The sequence below is a fragment of the Symphalangus syndactylus genome, chromosome 7 (assembly GCF_028878055.3).
Source record: "Symphalangus syndactylus isolate Jambi chromosome 7, NHGRI_mSymSyn1-v2.1_pri, whole genome shotgun sequence".
NCBI lineage: Eukaryota > Metazoa > Chordata > Mammalia > Primates > Hylobatidae > Symphalangus > Symphalangus syndactylus.
The window spans coordinates 128777785-128795255 of NC_072429.2; the positions used below are offsets into that span (position 1 = coordinate 128777785).

General features: G+C 39.8%; 1 protein-coding gene across 12 annotated transcripts in view; it reads right to left on the bottom strand.

Moving 5' to 3' along the window:
* The window catches only part of CYRIB (CYFIP related Rac1 interactor B), a 177615-nt gene that overhangs the window by 38226 nt on the left and 121918 nt on the right, over nucleotides 1-17471 (bottom strand). For 5 of the 12 annotated variants that reach the window (XM_055287258.2, XM_055287249.2, XM_063642978.1 and 2 more), the window contains one exon: nucleotides 217-299. The exons of the other annotated variants lie outside the window; for them this stretch is intronic. In XM_055287258.2, coding sequence (XP_055143233.1) covers nucleotides 217-289 — 73 coding nt within the window. In that variant the 5' untranslated portion in view covers nucleotides 290-299. The remainder of the gene's footprint in view (nucleotides 1-216; nucleotides 300-17471) is intronic. 12 annotated transcript variants of the gene reach the window in all.

Here is a 17471-nt window from a genome sequence, read left to right on the forward strand (position 1 = left end):
GCACTGGCTACAGACTCAACATGATTTTAGCAAATGAAAAACTAAATTATACATATGATGGTGATGTTTGCCTACGATTAAGAAAAAATCATGCAACCTTTGTTTGATTCCCATGTTTAATTAACAAATATTCTGGCTGGCCTTCACTGTGGTGAGTATAATTCATCTTTCACCTTTACCATTATGCACCAGCTGTGAAGGGCTAAAGAGACTTACTTTCAAAGTCCAAGAAAAAATGTGCTGCATTGTGGTCTATGTCCCTGGTTAGCACCTTAATGAGATTACCCATGCCAGCAAACCTAAAAATAAAAATGGCAACATCATTTAGTTCCAGTAAAAAATTTTAAGCAGAGGCCTGGGATTTGGCAAAGGCTGGCTTGCTCATAATTATCAACAGGTGCAGGTTTATATGCTTTTGGCATTGAGAATTTGGAACAACAAAAGCACGTTTGGCTCTGAGTTTATAGCTCCTGTCCCTCTTTTCCACGTATCAAAAAAGTTACATAAAGCAAGATGGGAAAAACGATTAGATTTTGACATATAACTTGCAATATTTACATTTTATTACTATCTATGTTAGTGTTACTCCTTTAAAATTTTTGAGGCATATATTTCTCAATTTAAATTAACAGCAAAACTAGATTTCTCAAATAAGTAAATATAGAAACCATTTTTTTAAATAATAGGGATATTTTCCTTCTTGCAGAGTCAAATCCTATTGGGAATACAAAGAAGAAAGTATTCAAACCACATTTAACCATTAAAGCCTAAAGAAAGTTATCAATTAATGACCCATCTAAAAAAACTTTACCACACATAACATGTTTTTGATATCTTCTATCTCCTAAGAGTAATCAAACTTATTATTTAACTCTTAGACTGAATAATCAGCTATACACAACTACACCATGTATGGAACTTAAAAGTTAACACAGCAAACAGGTACAATAGGGAGCCAGCAATTATCACAACCTAGTAGGTTTGCAGAGGAAAAAAAGTGAAAATACGGCATTGGCATAAATATTGCCCAAGATTTCCAAAATGCAGTGAGGATGAAAGTGGGAAATGGGGTCAGAAACATCCAGGAAACCAGATTCAAACCTGGAAGGTAGAGTAACAAAAGGGGAGGCAAACTATGGTATCACGGCTACCCACATCCTCCTCCCTCCAACTGCTGTACTTTTCCTCCAATTGCTATGTGTTTTTCTCCAAAGATCCCGTTGCTGGCAAATGTAAATAAGGCAAAACATAAAATACTATTTTCATTAAGAAAAAAAGACAACTTGCCACTCACTCTCATTATAAGAAGCGTGAAAAAAGTTAGCACTTCTGTCACCTGTGGCATCCCCCTCTTCCACCTACTCTCCAACATCAGCATATGTTTCTAACTGTAAGCTTCCCATTAGGAAATAACTATGTGTGTGTAACAGCTATTTGCTTTAGAGGTCAAAGTCTGATGTACGGAAACACAAATTTCTTATAAAATGTTAAAAGCAATCTAATTTATTCATATATGGTAAATACTGAATGGTTCTTCCCTTTTGAAACAATATTCCCCCAATGGAGGAGGTGGAGATCTATCTTCTTTTTATATTAATATTTCTATTACACAGAATTTCAATGGTCTGATTTTGTACAATACTTTACACAAGTGGATTAGGTGACATTAAGCTAAGAGGGAAATATTTAATATTTTATCTTAATTACCTTATACATTGTAAAACATTTAATAATACCAAGCTTTTATATTAAAGGAAAGGATAAACATTTTTCTTAAATCATCATACCCAAATAATTATCTCAAATTGGTTACTAAAGTTATTCAATAGATGTTGGAAGAAACCATTTGGAAGTAGCATATTTCACAGCTTTAATTTTTAAAAGCTTTCCAACATATATGGAATGACTGTATCCAAACATAAATTTCTCACTAACAAGAACTGAGACCAAAAACACAAAAAATTACCTAGTGGTATCAAAATTGCAACTACAGATGAAAAATATATCATGAGAAAGGACTATAATTATTTTTAGTAGGAAAAAGGCAGCACACCATTTGGTTTTAAGAGTTTATGGAATCAAACCAGAAATTCGACTCCAGCTTACTAGCTGTTTGACCTTAAGGATGGTAGTTAAACCTTCTGGGGACTCATTTCTTGATTGGTAAAACGCAGGTAATTACAGTAAATATCTTAAATTCCTATTATGAGGGTTAAATGAGATTAAGCACTGACTCAACTTAGTGTCTGGCACACAGAAAACATTTAATAAATATTGGCTGTTGCTGTAATTAAAACCTAAATATCACAAAATAACCTTTTAAAAGTAATAATGGTTCTATTTCTTTTAACATAAACCTGAGTCCTTATCAACACATTCCAATGTTATAAATCAGAACGAAGCCCGTATTTGTCAACAATATCGCTGAAATGTTGTCCTAAAATTAGTTCTATTAACAGGAAACCATCATCAGGTATGCATGGAGAAGAGGGAGATTAGGTTTCCTTACCTTTTTACCTGTATGCACACAGTCCAACCTTGGGGAAAATTTTGGAACTAGCCAGGTATGTCTGCTCCATTTTCCTACAGCTCGTTCTGTAAACTTCTTCCTCTGTATATGGTTCTTCTTTCCAGGCACCCGAGGCTAATGTGATCCTCCCCTCCTCATAGTTGGGAGTATGATCACTACATCAGACTTGGTCCTGACCTATTTGCTCATAAGGATTGAGAATTTCTTGCCTATTTATCCCATACACAAACACTTAGTTTGAAAATGGCTCAGTTGGCTGGGCGCGGTGGCTCACGCTTGTAATCCCAGCACTTTGGGATGCCAAGGCGGGCAGATCACGAGGTCAGGAGTTCGAGACCAGCCTGGCCAACACAGTGAAACCCCATCTCTAGTAAAGGAGGCAGCAGTTGCAGGGAACCAAGTAACGCCACTGCACACTCCAGCCTAGGCAACAGAGCTAGACTCCCTCTCAAAAAAAAAAAAAAAAAAAAAAAAGGAATTGGCTCAGTATATCTAACACAGTGTTTCTCAGTCTCAGCACTATTAACATTTTGGGCTGAGGAGTTCTTTTGTTATTGGAGTCTGTCTCACATTGTAGGAAATACAGCAACATCTTGGGCTTCAATCCACTAGATACCAGCAGCTACCCCCCATACAGGCTGTGACAATCAAAAATGTCTCTAGATACTGCCAAATGTCTCCTGGGGGCAAAATCACCCGACTGAGAATCACTACAACTGTTGCCCAGCGCAAAAATTCGCTCTACCACATAGCACACAGGACAGATGCTACATAGGCAGCCCACATCACAACGTCTCTTTGAACAAAAACTCATGGAAGTTTTCAAAGCTCTAAAAACAGTCCCATTATAACATTATCAGTTCTCCTATCCTTTATAAGAATAAACAAAAAATTAAAACCATAACCCTATCTTGCTATATTTTAACCTGGCCAAAAACCAACCAACCAAACAAAAAAAACCCTGCTGTCCTCTCACTGTGACTGTTTTCAACTAATATGACAGTGGTTAATCATCAGCTTAGGTGGGACCAGACTGCCTGGGTCTGAAACCCAGCTCTGCCACTTCCAAGCTTTATGACTTTAGTCAAGTGTTTTTTAACTTCTCCATTCCTCAGTTTTCTCATGTGTAAAAGGCGCATATTAATAATATTCACCTCAGAGGGTTCCTAAAATCATTAAATGGGTTAATATAAGCACCACATTTAGTTCCATACCTGGCAGTTTATTTACTATTACTGTTGCAGCTGTCAGGGCAACCTAACTAGGGGCTCTGTTCCCAGCAGCAGAACTTACGGAATGTGAGGCGTGGGCGGATGTGGCAGTCATACTTCCTGCCCTAGAGGATGGCAGTCTGTCACAAGAGAATGAATCAATATTACAGTGCAAGGTCTCAAAGAGTGTCCTGGAGTCATTAATTACCTTCCATTCATTCCTGAGTTCCAGCTGTCACTTCTCTCAGTCCAGCTGCTTGATTTTCCTCTGGTTTTAAGATATCCTAGTTTTTTTTTAAACCAATATCCCTTTTAGCTGTTGAGTTGGATTTCTGCCATCTAAAGGAGACTAGTAAGATTTCTAAGTTTCGGATGAATACTTTTGATATGAAAGATACCAAAGGATTTAAGATTTTTTTTGAGACGGGGTTTCACTCTTGTTGCCAGGCTGGAGTGCAATGGTACGATCTCAGCTCACTGCAACCTTCGCCTCCCAGGTTCAAGTGATTCTCCTGCCTCAGCCTCCCGAGTAACTGGGATTACAGGCATGCACCACCATGCCTGGCTAATTTTGTATTTTTAGTAGAGACAGGGTTTCTCCGTCTTGGTCAGGCTGGTCTCAAACTCCCAACCTCAGGTGATCTACCCGCCTCAGCCTCCCAAAGTGCTGGGATTACAGGCGTGAGTCACCAGGCCCGGCCGGATTTAAGATTTTAAAGCTGACTATATAAAGCAGACCCAAAACACTATTGATATATTTTAGAGGTAACAAATATTATCATTTAGAATAATAAACTAACTCTTACTATCTGAATTTAGAAGGGAAAAGCTAAAGAATCTTCTTTCAAATTATTTTCTATTGTAATCCTTGGATTTAAACTAAATATTGTATTGACTAAATAAGCTAAAAATAAATTTAACACAAATTTAATACACAGAAACCAGACACGGTTTACCTCAGGAGTTGTCCTATTTCTGGTGGAATTTTTTTACTATGAGCCCTTACATTAGACATTTGTTTCCACGCTGACAACTTATCTGGAAAGGAACACGCCCTTCCTGGCCGGTAGTCTGTGGAATGCATTTTTAAGCTAACAAAAGGCACTTAAATACATTAGACCATTTTCCCATAAAACATTTGAAAAGAAGTTTCCTTACAGAATAATAGCCAATAGAAACAACTATACCCTACAATTACTATGATATTTCCTCTATCTTTCTAGAAACTTCCTAAGAGATGCTGTTACTTCACTTACTTTTTCCTCCTCAAGGTACTTTTTAATTTTGTCTCCTCTTCCTAGAATGCTAGTCCCAAAGATTTTCCCACGACTGGCTTCTTTGCATCCTTCAGGGCTCATCTCAAAAGGCATCTCTTTGAAAAGGCTTTTCTCTGCCAACCTTCTCAAAGGAGTTGCACCGGTTGCAACTTCTAGTGATAATCTTCTACCTACCTCTTCACCCAACTTATTTCTTAAGCATATTTATCACAATCCGAATTTCTCTTTTTTAGTGTCAGTTTTCCTCACATCCAGCTTATAAACGTATTACAGATTTGTGAGTGGCCAGTGAGAAGGAGGGGGAAGAAAGAAAAGTAACAAACACACTGACCAGCTTCACTTTAAATCACCGTTTCTTAAACTCAGCAACACTAACCTTTGAACTGTACAATTCTTTGCTGTGGGGGACTGTCTAGTGCCTCGTAGGTTGTTTAGCAGTATTCTGGGCCTCTGCCCACTAGATACCTCTTATCACCCCTGCTCGCAGCTGTGACAACCAATAACGCCTCCAGACATTGTCAAATGCCACCTGGGAGGCAAAACTGCCTGTTGTTGAAAGCTGCTGCTTTTAACATATGACCACCAACCTGAAGTGCACCCTCAGTTTTGCTACCTCACTCAATCTCCGCTCCCACTTTCCCAGGTGATTATTCCACACATTAAAAAAAATTCTTACCTTCCTCATGATCTCTTCAAAAAAGAAGAAGAAAAGGAGGAGAGGGAGGAGGGAGGAGAGGGAGGAGGGAGGAGAGGGAGGAGGGAGGAGAGAGGAGGGAGGAGAGAGGAGGGGGGAGGGGGGAGAGAGGAGGGGGGGAGAGGGGAGGGGGGAGGGGGAGGGGAGGAGGAGGAGAAGGAGAAGAAGGAGAGGAAGAGGAAGAAGGAGAGGAAGAGGAAGAGGAAGAAAGAAGAAAGAAGAAAAGAAGGAGGAAGAAAAGGAAGAAGAAGAAGGAGGAGGAAGAGAGGAGGAGGAAGAGAGGAGGAAGAGAGGAGGAGGAAGAGAGGAGGAGGAAGAGAGGAGGAGGAGAAGAAGAAGAGGAAGAGGAGGAGGAAGAGGAGGAGGAAGAGGAAGAGGAAGAAGAAGAAGAAGAAGAAGAAGAAAAAACCCCAACAACCCATCCTCCATTCTCACTTGCAGGAAACGATCTCACTGTATTTTTCACACACAAAACACAGAAGCATCTATCTTTTCTACCACCCTTTCTTCAGTAACCACATGCCCACCCTCTGTACCTGTTTCCTGAAGGACAACCTTTCCTCTGGGGCACTACTTCTCCCACTTGCCTTTGTCTCTTCAAGGACTTCATGTGCCATGTACTATGACATCATCTTTCCTCTCCTCTTTATAGCAAGACTTGTCAAATGAACTGTCTGTAACTGTTTCTTTCCACTTTTCAAACTCCTATTCTTTCAACTCATTCCAGTTTGGCTTTTATGCCCACTACAATAAAGCTGTCCCTGTCAAGGTCACCAAAACTTGCATTTGGCTAAATCTAAAGGACAATTCTCACACTTCAACTTACTGAACTAGCAGCTCTTGACCCAGTTATCACCCACGCCTTCCTGAAAACATTTTCTTCAAAATTTGACATTCTGAACAATATATTATCTTGAGTTTCCTTCCTACTTCAGTTTTTCTTTTTCAGTACCCTTGTTTGGCATACATACATTTATTTCTTCCATCTTAAAACATAAACAGAAATGTACCTTGATTCTATTTCCCTCACCAGCTCCCGCCCTATTCCCTTGCTTCTCTTTGCAGCAAAATTCCTTAAAAGGAATAATCTAACACTCAGCATCTTTTATTTCTCTCCTTTCATTCTCTATTAAACTCACTGCAATGTGGCTTTTATCCCTGTCCCACACCACCAAAACTGCACTGGGAAGGCCATCAGGTAACTTCCATGTTGCTAATTCCAATGTCAATCCTCAGCCCTCACCCCTTACCTTGTCTGTCAAGGGCATCTGCCCTGACACTCCCCTCATCCTCCTCAACACACTTTTATCATTAGCTTAAAGGGCAGCACGTCTCACCTTCCCCACTGCCACACCTCCCTACTTCTTGCTACCCTCACTTCTTGCTAGGGTTGCTGGTCTTCCTGTTTCCAATCCAGCCTCCTCCTATAATCTCTTCCACATATAAGAGGCAAAGCACTCTTTTAAACATATAAATCATCCTTTCTCTGCTCAAAGCCATGCAATGACTCACTAACACACTCAGAATAAAATCCAAATCCTTTACCAGGTTGATATGATTTGAATTTGTGTCTCCGCCCAAATTAAATGACAAATCAAAGACAATGGGGAAAATGCCTTGAAGGCATCTCAGAGACCTTTGTGGCAGCCCCGCCCATCACAGACTCAGAGGTCTAGGGGGGTAGAATAGTTTCAAAGGCCAGGCCCAGGGCCTGGCTGCCCTGGGGACACTGTTACCTGCATCCCAGCCAGTCCAGCTCCAGCCACGGCTAAAAGGGTCCTAGATTATGTCTCAAGCTGCTGTTCAGGCAGGTACAAGCCATAAGCCTTGGCAGCTTCCATGGGTGTTAGGCCTGCAGGTGTGCAGACAGCAAGAATTGTTGAGGCTTGGGAATCTCTGCCTAGATTTCAGAGGATGTATGGACATGCCTGGATGTTCAGGCAGAAGTACACTGCAGGGGCAGAGCCCTCATGGAGAACCTCTACTAGGGCAGTGCACTGGGGAAATAGAGGGTTGGAGTCCTCACTGAGGCACTGCCTAGAATAGCTGCAAGAAGCAGGCCATTGTGCTCCAGACCCCGGAATGGTAAGATCCACCAACAGCTTGCACCATGCACCTGGAAAACCCACAGACACTCAATGCCATCCCTTGAGAGCAGCCATGGGAGGTAAGCCCTGCAGAGCAAGAGGGACAGAGCTGCACAAGGCCTTAGGAGCTCACCCCTTACATCAGTGTGGCCTGGATGTGAGACACGGAGTCAAAGGAGATTATTTTGGAGCTTTAAGATTGAACAACTGCCCTGGCTAGGTTTCAGATGTGTATGAGGCTTAAAGCCCCTTTGTTTTGGCCTATTCCTCCCTTTTGGAAGGGGAGTATTTAAACAATGCCTGTACCTTCATTGTATCTTGGAAGTAACTAACTTCATTTTGATTTTAAAGACTCAGAGGTGGAAGGGACTTGTCTCGTCTCAGGTGAACCTTTGGACTGTGGACTTCTGAGTTAATGCTGAAATGAGTTAAGACTTGGGGGACTGCTGAGAAGGGTTGATTATATTTGCAATGTGAGAAGGTCATGAGATTTGGGAGGGGCCAGGAACAGAATGATATGGCTTGAATTTGTGTCCCTGCCCAAATCTCATGTTGAGTTGTAATCCCTAGTGTTAGAGAAGGAGCCTGCTGGGAGGAGATTGGATCATGGGAGTGGACTTCCCCCTTGCTGCTGTTGTGATAGTGAGTTCTCATGAGGTCTGGTTCTTTTAAAGGGTGGGGCACCTCCCCATCTCTCTTCCTCCGGCTCTGGCCACGTAAGATGTGCCACCTTCCTCTTCGCCTTCCGCCATTCAAAATTTCCTGAGACCTTCCCAGCCATGCTTCCTGTACAGCTTGCAGAACCATGAGCCAATCAAACCTCTTTCCTTTAGAAATTACCCAGTCTCAGGTAGTTCTTCACAGCAATGCGAGAACAGACTAATACAGAAGTCCTACAAAATCTTACATAATCTGCCCCTGACACACTCCAGCCTCATCTCCCTTCACTCTCCACTGCGCACATGCGCATCTAACCACAAAAGCCTGCTTGCAGTTTCTGCTGCTCAGTAAGGCCTCACCTCTTCAGAGAGAATCCTTGAGCTACCTACCCATCTATAAATGCCCCTTCCATCCTCCTCTCTATCCCCTTCCCAAATTGATGGTTCGTACTATCTAACACACATTCCTATTACTCTTATCTATTTACTCTGTCTTCCTCTGAATAGGCAGGGGTTTTGTTTTGTACACTACTCTATCCTGAGCACTTAGAACAATGCCTGGGATGTAGTCGGTATTCGTAAGTATTTGCTGAAAAAATACATGATTAAAAACAGACAGGGAGGCCGGGCACAGTGGCTCATGCCTGTAATCCCAGCACTTTGGGAGGCCGAGGTGGGCGGATCACCTGAGGTCAGGAGTTTTGAGACCAGCCTGGCCAACATGGTGAAACCCCGTCTCTACTAAAAATACAAAAATTAGCTGGGCAGGGTGGCAGGCACCTGTAATCCCAGCTACTCAGGAGGCTGAGGCAGGAGAACTGCTTGAACTGGGAGGCAGAGGTTGCAGTGAGCCAAGATCGCACCACTGCACTCCATGGGCAACAGAGCGAGACTCCGTCTCAAAATAAAAATAAAAATAAAATCCTAGGACCCTTAAGAATTATACTACATCCACTCTGCCTGTGCTCTCTAAATGGAACAACAAAGCCTAGATGACAGCACATCTGTTTACAGCATGGTGAACTCAATATTCTAAGCCCACTATTGAGACCCACTCCTCAGAAAAAAAATACTCATTTCGGTAAATTACTGCTCACTGACAATGCACCTAGTCACCCAAGAACTCTAATGGAGATGTATAAGGAGATTAATGTTGTTTTTATGCTGCTAACACAATATCCACTCTGCAGCTCATGGATCACAGAGTAATTCTGGCTCTTAGGTCTTATTATTTAAGAAATACATTTCTTAAAGCTAAACCTGTCATAGATATGGATTCTTCTGATGGATCTGAGAAAGTAAATTGAAAGCCTTCTGGAAAGGATTCACCATTCTAGATACCATTAAGAACCTTTGTGATTCATGGAAAGGGGTCAAACATCAATAGGAGTTTGAAGAAGTTGATTCTAACTCTCACGGATGACTGTGAGGGGTGTTCAAGACTTCAGTGGAGAAAGGAATGGCAGATGTGGTGGAAATACCAAGAGAACTAGAGTAGAAGTTCATCTTAGAAGGGCCTTTAAGATGTGACTGAATTGCTGCAATCTTATGATAAAAACTTTAGTGGATGAGGAGTTGCTTCTTATGGATAAGCGAAGAAAATGGTTTCTTTCCTTTTTTTTCTTTTTGAGACAGTTTCACTTTGTCATCTTGGCTCACTGCAACCTCAGCTCCCGGGTTCAAGCAATTCTTGTGCCTCAACCTACTGAGTAGCTGTGACTACAGGCGCAAGCCACCACAGCCAGCTGATTTTTTGTATTTTAGTAGAGATAGGGTTTCACCATATTGCCCAGGCTGGTCTCGAACTCCTGAGCTCAGGCAATCCACCCACCTCGGCCTCCCAAAGTGCTAGGATTACAGGCGCAACCCATTACTCCCAGCCAAAAATGGTTTCTTGAGATGAAATCTACTCTGGTGAAGATGTTGTTTAGACTGTTAAAATGAGTATTACATGAACATAGCTGATAAGCACTGGAGGCAGGGTCTGAAAGTACTGCCTCCAATTTTGAAAGCTGTACTGGGGGTGAAATGTTACCCAACAGTATCACATGCTACAGAGAAATCTTTCATAGAAGTGTCAACTGATGTGGCAAACTTTATTGTTGTCTTATTTTAAGAAATTGCACAGCCACCCAACCTTCAACAACTACCACCTTGATCAGTCTGCAGCCATTAACATCCAGGCAAGACCCTCCACTAGCAAAAAGGTTACGACCTGCTGAATGAAGGCTCAGATAACTGTCAGCATTTTTATCAATAAAGTATTTTCAAATTAAGGTATGTACACTGTTTTTTAGAAATAAATCATATCAATAATCTCAGTAACCCTTCTGAAAATATTCAAGGCACCACCCTCATCAAATATTGCCCAAAGTCTGCTTACTGAACTGCTTCTAAGAAACTGTACCATCACTTGAAAGTGGGCCAGGCGCGGTGGCTCACGCGTGTAATCCTAGCACTTTGGGAGGCCAAGGTGGGGAGATTACTTGAGGTCAGGAGTTTGCGACCAGCCTAGCCAACATGGCAAAACTCCATCTCTACTAAAAATACAAAAATGAGCCAGGCGTGGTGGCACATACCTGTAGTCCTAGCTACTCAGGAGGCTGTGGAATGAGAATCTTTTGAAAGCAGGAGGCGGAGGTTGCAGTGAGTCAAGATCACACCACTGCACTCTACACTCTGCAACAGAGTGAGACTGTCCCAAAAAAGATAAAATTAAAAAAAAAAAAAAAGAAAAAAAGAAAAGAAGAAAAGAGAAGAGAAGAGAAAGCAAGCAATGTCACCAAAAGGAAATGAAAAGGTGGGAAGAAGAAAAACAAAGGGACCTTTCAAATCCTATCATAATTCCTTCCAGCAGTAAGACAGCTGGGCTCCAAGCTCTAGCTTCTTGTGGGACTCCCAGCAGCAGTGCATTATCTGGCCCCCTTCAAAGGTCTGAGACTCCAGGCCTATGGGGTTCTTTCTTCAGGCTCCTAAATTCTCCCAAATCCATCTCTTCTCTTTTGTTCCCTCAGCCCTAAAAGTAATTGCTGCTTCTTGTGGTTTCTATTAATATCTAAGTTACCTCAGCAATCTCTTTTGGCTCAGGTTTCCAACACTTGTGAACTAAATACATATATTAAAATCCCTCGTTTTAAAATGATTTCTGCTTTCCTGGTTGGAATTTGACTGATATCAGGGAAGTTCTAGAGAAGAGCTTAATCCTTAACCTTACTAACACTATCTAACTCACTGCTATCAAGTACTAGTTTAGCTATTAATAAAGTGATCCTTTGATTCTCCATCTTTTGTGAAATGTAAAGGAAGAGACAGAGAAATTAGTACAACAGGATTCAAGTATTCCTGGATGCCAGCATTAATATCAACATAGTAGTACTAAAATCTCCCCATGAAGCCCTAGCAAATGTTAAGATCCATATATTTTAATTTTAGCTACTAAATTACATGCAGTTAGGTCACTTGACTTAAAGAAATGTGATATAACAATGGAATAAAAATTGGGAGACTTGATTTCTAGTCCTGACTCTATCATAAAATGTGTGACTTTATACAAGTCAGTTTACTTGTTAGACTAAATCTCTTACCGAGCTTCTGGCTATTATTCTACATCCATTCCACTCCATTTTGCCTAATGCTGACATCTAGTGGATGGATATACTTAGACTTCATATTATAGAACGAAAAATCTTATTTCACCTATTTCTGTTGGGCCATGTGCAATGGATATAATAAATTATGAGACCAATACTGTTCCTCACATGGAAGTGAAACACAATAAAATAGTATTAGATCAGATTGTCACGGTATCTTTGAGTCTGATTCAAAGATTACTGGCACTCTTCCATGATTCCAGCCACTAAAAGTTAAAAAACCTTCTGTATTACAGGAGGTAGGAAAAAGAAGAGTTTAACCACCAATGCAAATTACTGCCAGAGCCACATATTTAGACCATGAAAGCACAGAAACACATCCTGCTACAATGGTTTACATCAAGTACAGACAGAGTATGGGAAGGGCTAGTACAAAGGCTCAAGGCAAGTAATACGGAAGTTTCTGGAATGGAATATGATGGAAATATGCAAAACAACTCAAAATGACCTATTTTACTTACTATGAAAGTTTCTCTTGAAAATACATTATCATTAGACAAATAGAGTATTTTGAATTCATTTTGCAAACAACATTATTTTAAAATCAATGAATGCAAAATAAATTTTATTTCATGTCAACAACTCAAAAGAAAAGCCTGGTCACACAAGTCCACTGTCACATTTAATTACCAAAATTGTTAGACTTTTTTTTTTTTGTGGAGTAGCATTCTGCTTTTAACTATGGCTTTCTTTATATATCATGCTGTAAAATAAATATACGCCAATAGTTTCAATGACCACTTCTGGAAATATTTTATTTTAGAAAAGTTTCATTTCATTATATATTTCAAAATTATACTAGGCTGATGTAAAATGCAAGAGCAATGGGCACAATTGGGTGGAAGTGTAAACTACTATGACAAGTTTGGGAAATTAGTCTGACATTCCTTCTGAAGTTCATGTGCAATATTCACATACTGAACTATAATACTGTGCAAACAAATTAACTCCAGCTACATACAATAAAGGTGGATAAGAGAACTATAATGCTATCGGAAAACTGTACACAATATAATACCATTAAATCAAACACCGTATTAAAGATACTGGTTATTCATAGGGGGAGACAATCATAGGATTGGGCAACTCTAAAGACCTGAGAATTATTCTAGTTCCTCAATTAGTGGTGGATTCGTGGGAGTTTTATTTTTAGGCTTCACAATTTACAAATGAAGTATGCACATTCTTGTATGAATCAGTAATTTTAAATGTTTAAAAATGTAAAGCCACTGATGCTCAGAGAACACATATGTCTCACTGAAAGATGCCCAACAAAAAAGTTTAGAATGGAATTCAGGTGCCTACCTCTTTCTAATACACATGCTACAATGCATGGATGATCAGTTTTTTTAAATGTATCATTATATAAGCCTCAGATACTTCTATATATTTAGCTTTTACAGTATCAGTGGTGGTAGTTGTTTTAAATCAAACAACGTTTACTTAGTACCTGTCTGCCAATGGCTATGATGAATACTGAATATCTGGTGCTGAGGAATTCACAGACAAGTGGAAGAGACCAGACAAGCAAGTGTGGGTATGCTTTCATAAAGAAACAAGCAAAGGGCATTCTGAACACACAGAAAAAGGAATACCTAACCCAGTCTTCGTAAAGTAAATAAAAGCTTCCCAGAGGGGCTGATTCTTAATTCTTTCTTGTTTGCTATTTATTTAAATTAGGAAGTAATTCCAACATAAAGTATAAAAAAAAAAAAAAATACTATTCACAGTCTGTCACCCAGATTAAAACTATAACAATTTGGCAATAGTTGCTTCAGGTGGGCTACTTTTTTTGTGTGTGCAGCTGACCTCCCAACCTCTTTCAATCAACTTGCCTCCCCTCCCCTCCTCTCTCACTGAAGATAATTAGTTATCTTTTTAAAAAAATTATTAGATAGAGATGGTTTCTCGCTATGTTGTCCAGGCTGGTCTTGAACTCCTGGCCTCAACCGATCCTTCCACCTCAGACTCTCCAAGTGTTGGGATTATAGGCATGAGCCATCACACTAGGCCTTTTTTTTTTTTTCAGCATGGTTTCCTTGCCAAACATATTTTAAGATTTTTTACTCCAAAGGTATATATTCATCATAAACAATACAGTATTGTTCTGCTTTTCAATTTGCATACATGACATACTGTGCATATTCTTTGAAAACTGGATTTTCTCAATGGTTTTTAAAAATTACTAATATGTTCATTTTAGCTATTACATACTATTTGATTATTCAAAGAAACCAGTTTATTCATTCCTCTACTGATTGACAATGAGACTGTTTTCCACTTTTAAATATTAACAGTTATGCTTTACACCTCCATACACACACTACATATACTTAAGCTCATGTACAAGGGTCCTATAGGACAGCTATCTGAAAATGAAAAGGCAACTCTAACTTTACTACATGGTGTTAAATTGCTCTCCCAAGTACTTCCATCAATTCTGTTCTACAGGTAGAAAGATTTCCTATTTCCTGTCCTCCAAAACCTCAAGTTTAATTTTTAGAGTCTGAAATGTCTCATTGATGTTTAAATTTGTAGTTTCTTATCAGTAAAAATGTGCACCTCTTTGTATTACATGTTTATGGGCCATCTGTGAAGTGTATATGCATTTCCTTTGCCACCTATGGTCCTTATTTCTCTGTTGTTTCTCAGCCCCACTCCTACCTTTCTGCACTGCTGGGGCTGAGAATGCAAATGACATTTCCCAGACATCTTTGCCAGCTGGGTTCCTGTTAGATTATGTCAATAGGAGGCACTGGAGGGTGAGAAGACAGGAGGAAGAGAGGTTACTGATTAGAACAGGCTAGCAGTTGTTGTAGGAGCAGTGTGAATAGTATCCAATACCCTAATTACGGACAGGTGCAGCCTGTAGGTTCCAGCCTAGTGGTGGCAGCAGCTTGTCTCTGGTAAAAGCAGCATCACAATTTCTTATTTTATTTTTGCTACTCTGTTCTCTCCCTTGTTCCTTTTGCTCTGCCAGCTTTTCTAGTATCTTTGTAGCCAATCTTCTATATTAAATTGTTTGAAATATCCAGAGTGGTAAGTTTTCCTAACTTAACTTCAACTGTCATACCACTCTTTCTTTTTTCAAACAGAGTTTTAGAAATATATATATACATATATTTTTTAATGAATTTATTTTTTTGAGACAGGGTCTTGCTCTGTCGCCCAGGCTAGAGTGTGGTGGTGTGCTCATGGCTCACTGCAACCTCGACCACCCTGGCTCAATCGATCCTCCCACCTCTGCCTCCTGAATAGCTGGGACTACATGCCCGTGTCATCATGCTTGGCTAATTTGTGTGTGTGTGTGTGTGTGTGTGTGTGTGTGGGTGGGGGGGGCGGGGGGAATATTGTTGTTGCTTTTTTTTTGTAGAGACAGGATCTCATCGTGTTGCCCAGGCTGGTCTCAAATTCATGGCCTTAAGCAATCCTCCCCCACCCTGGCCTCCTAAAGTGCTGGGATTACAGGCATGAGCCATCATATCTGGCAGCTTTAGAAATTCTGGATACCAACCTTTTAATGCTTATATACAAGGCAGATACTGTCTCCTAGGCTCTAACATATCTTAACTTTGTTTATGGTGTTGTTTGTCATAACAGTTCAGTTTTTCGTCTTTTCTTCATGGTCTGTGCTTACTGTTTAAATAATAATTCTTCAAAATTGCCTTATTCTTGCCCTTTTATTCACTCAAGTGATTGTCAAATTCTACAAAAAATTCTGATGGGATTTTGATTTGATTTTGCATTAAATATATAATTGCCATCTCTATAATTTCAATCATTTTGTCATTTAATCTATGAATATGACAGATTAGATAAATTCATTTTCTATTGCTAAACCATTCTTGCATTCCTGAGATCAAGTCTACTTGGTTGGTTATTTATGTATTTATTTATTTATGAATAAATGAATGAGGGTGAATGAATAAATTTGAAACAGGGTCTTACTCTGTTGCCCAGGCTGGTCTTGAACTCCTAGGCTCAAGCAAACCTCCCACCTCAGCCTCCCAAGGTGCTACAATTACAGGCATGAGCCACTGCGCCCGGTTTATTTGGTCATTTAAAAAAATATATTCCTAGATTTGGTTTTGCTACATTTCACCTTGGATTATTTTGTAAGACTGACCTCTAATTTTCTTCTCTGTTCCTGTCTGGTTTTGCTGTCAAGCCTATATTTTATACATAGACTTTTTCTATTATTTAGAACCATTTATAAACAATACAATGTATCAGTTACTCAATGAGTTTTATAGGAAAGCTCTTCCAAACATCTAAGAAGTCTACATCTGTTTCATTTTTGAAACTCCAGCCTCTAACAGACATTCTGTCACACAGCCAGTACTCAATAAATATTTGTCAAATTAATGAATAATGAACAATTCAAGTAAAAAGCAGCTTATTTATCCGAAAAGAGAATACCTAAACTAAGGGCATCCCATAAAAAGAGTAGGTTTAGGTCAAATGAAACAAAGTGCAACTTAATAAATTAGGGACTAAGTTTATGGAATAATCCCTTGGTCTTACCTACAAAGGGATAATTCAAATACACGCTTACCTACGAAAGGATAATTCAAATATAAACATCAAGAAAATCAAGGACAAGGTTAACAGGCAAAGCTTTATTGCTAAAACATTAAAGCTGGCCTAGACAGCAATAATATTTTCCCACAACACTCTTTACCACCTCTGAACTAATCTTCGATGGTGTTTCCCACGTTCTTATGCATTATCACAACGAGAGTTCAAATCCTTAAAAATCCTGATGACCAACAGTCATCTTCAGAAGTAGCAATTTTAGTTTTCTGTTTTTGCACAGAGAATAACTAAGGGCTACAGAGACATTCTCATCCACTACTTATAAACATGCCACCCACCTCCCCAGAGTGAGAGTCTCTGGTGCCTCTTCCAGTCACCAAACAGCAGCAAAAAAGCAAGGAACTTAAGGACCTACTGCCAAGTAAACAGGCCTTGTGGCAGTGAAAGGATAAAATGTCCATCATTCTTTCTTCTCCTCAGAGATTTCACAGGAAAAGGAGAAAGTGCGGGAAACAGGAGGCCTACAATTGAAAGGAAATCTGCCAGAATTTGGCATATAGAAGTAAAGTGTCATTACTAGTCACCTCACTATGACTGAAATGGGTAAGAGATTCTTAAAAATTGTTCTGCTTTCCCTCATAATTTGAGTTAAAAGATAAGGTATTCTCTGAAGTTAAGTATCCCTTAATTTCTGGAGTTGACTAGGGGCTCTTCTCAACACTATAGTCACTGTGAAGAGCGAAAGACAACAGGCGGAATGGCTTTATATCCCATTACCAATAAATAAGAGAATCTCAGACCAGGAAGGGACCGTTCACGGTCAAATG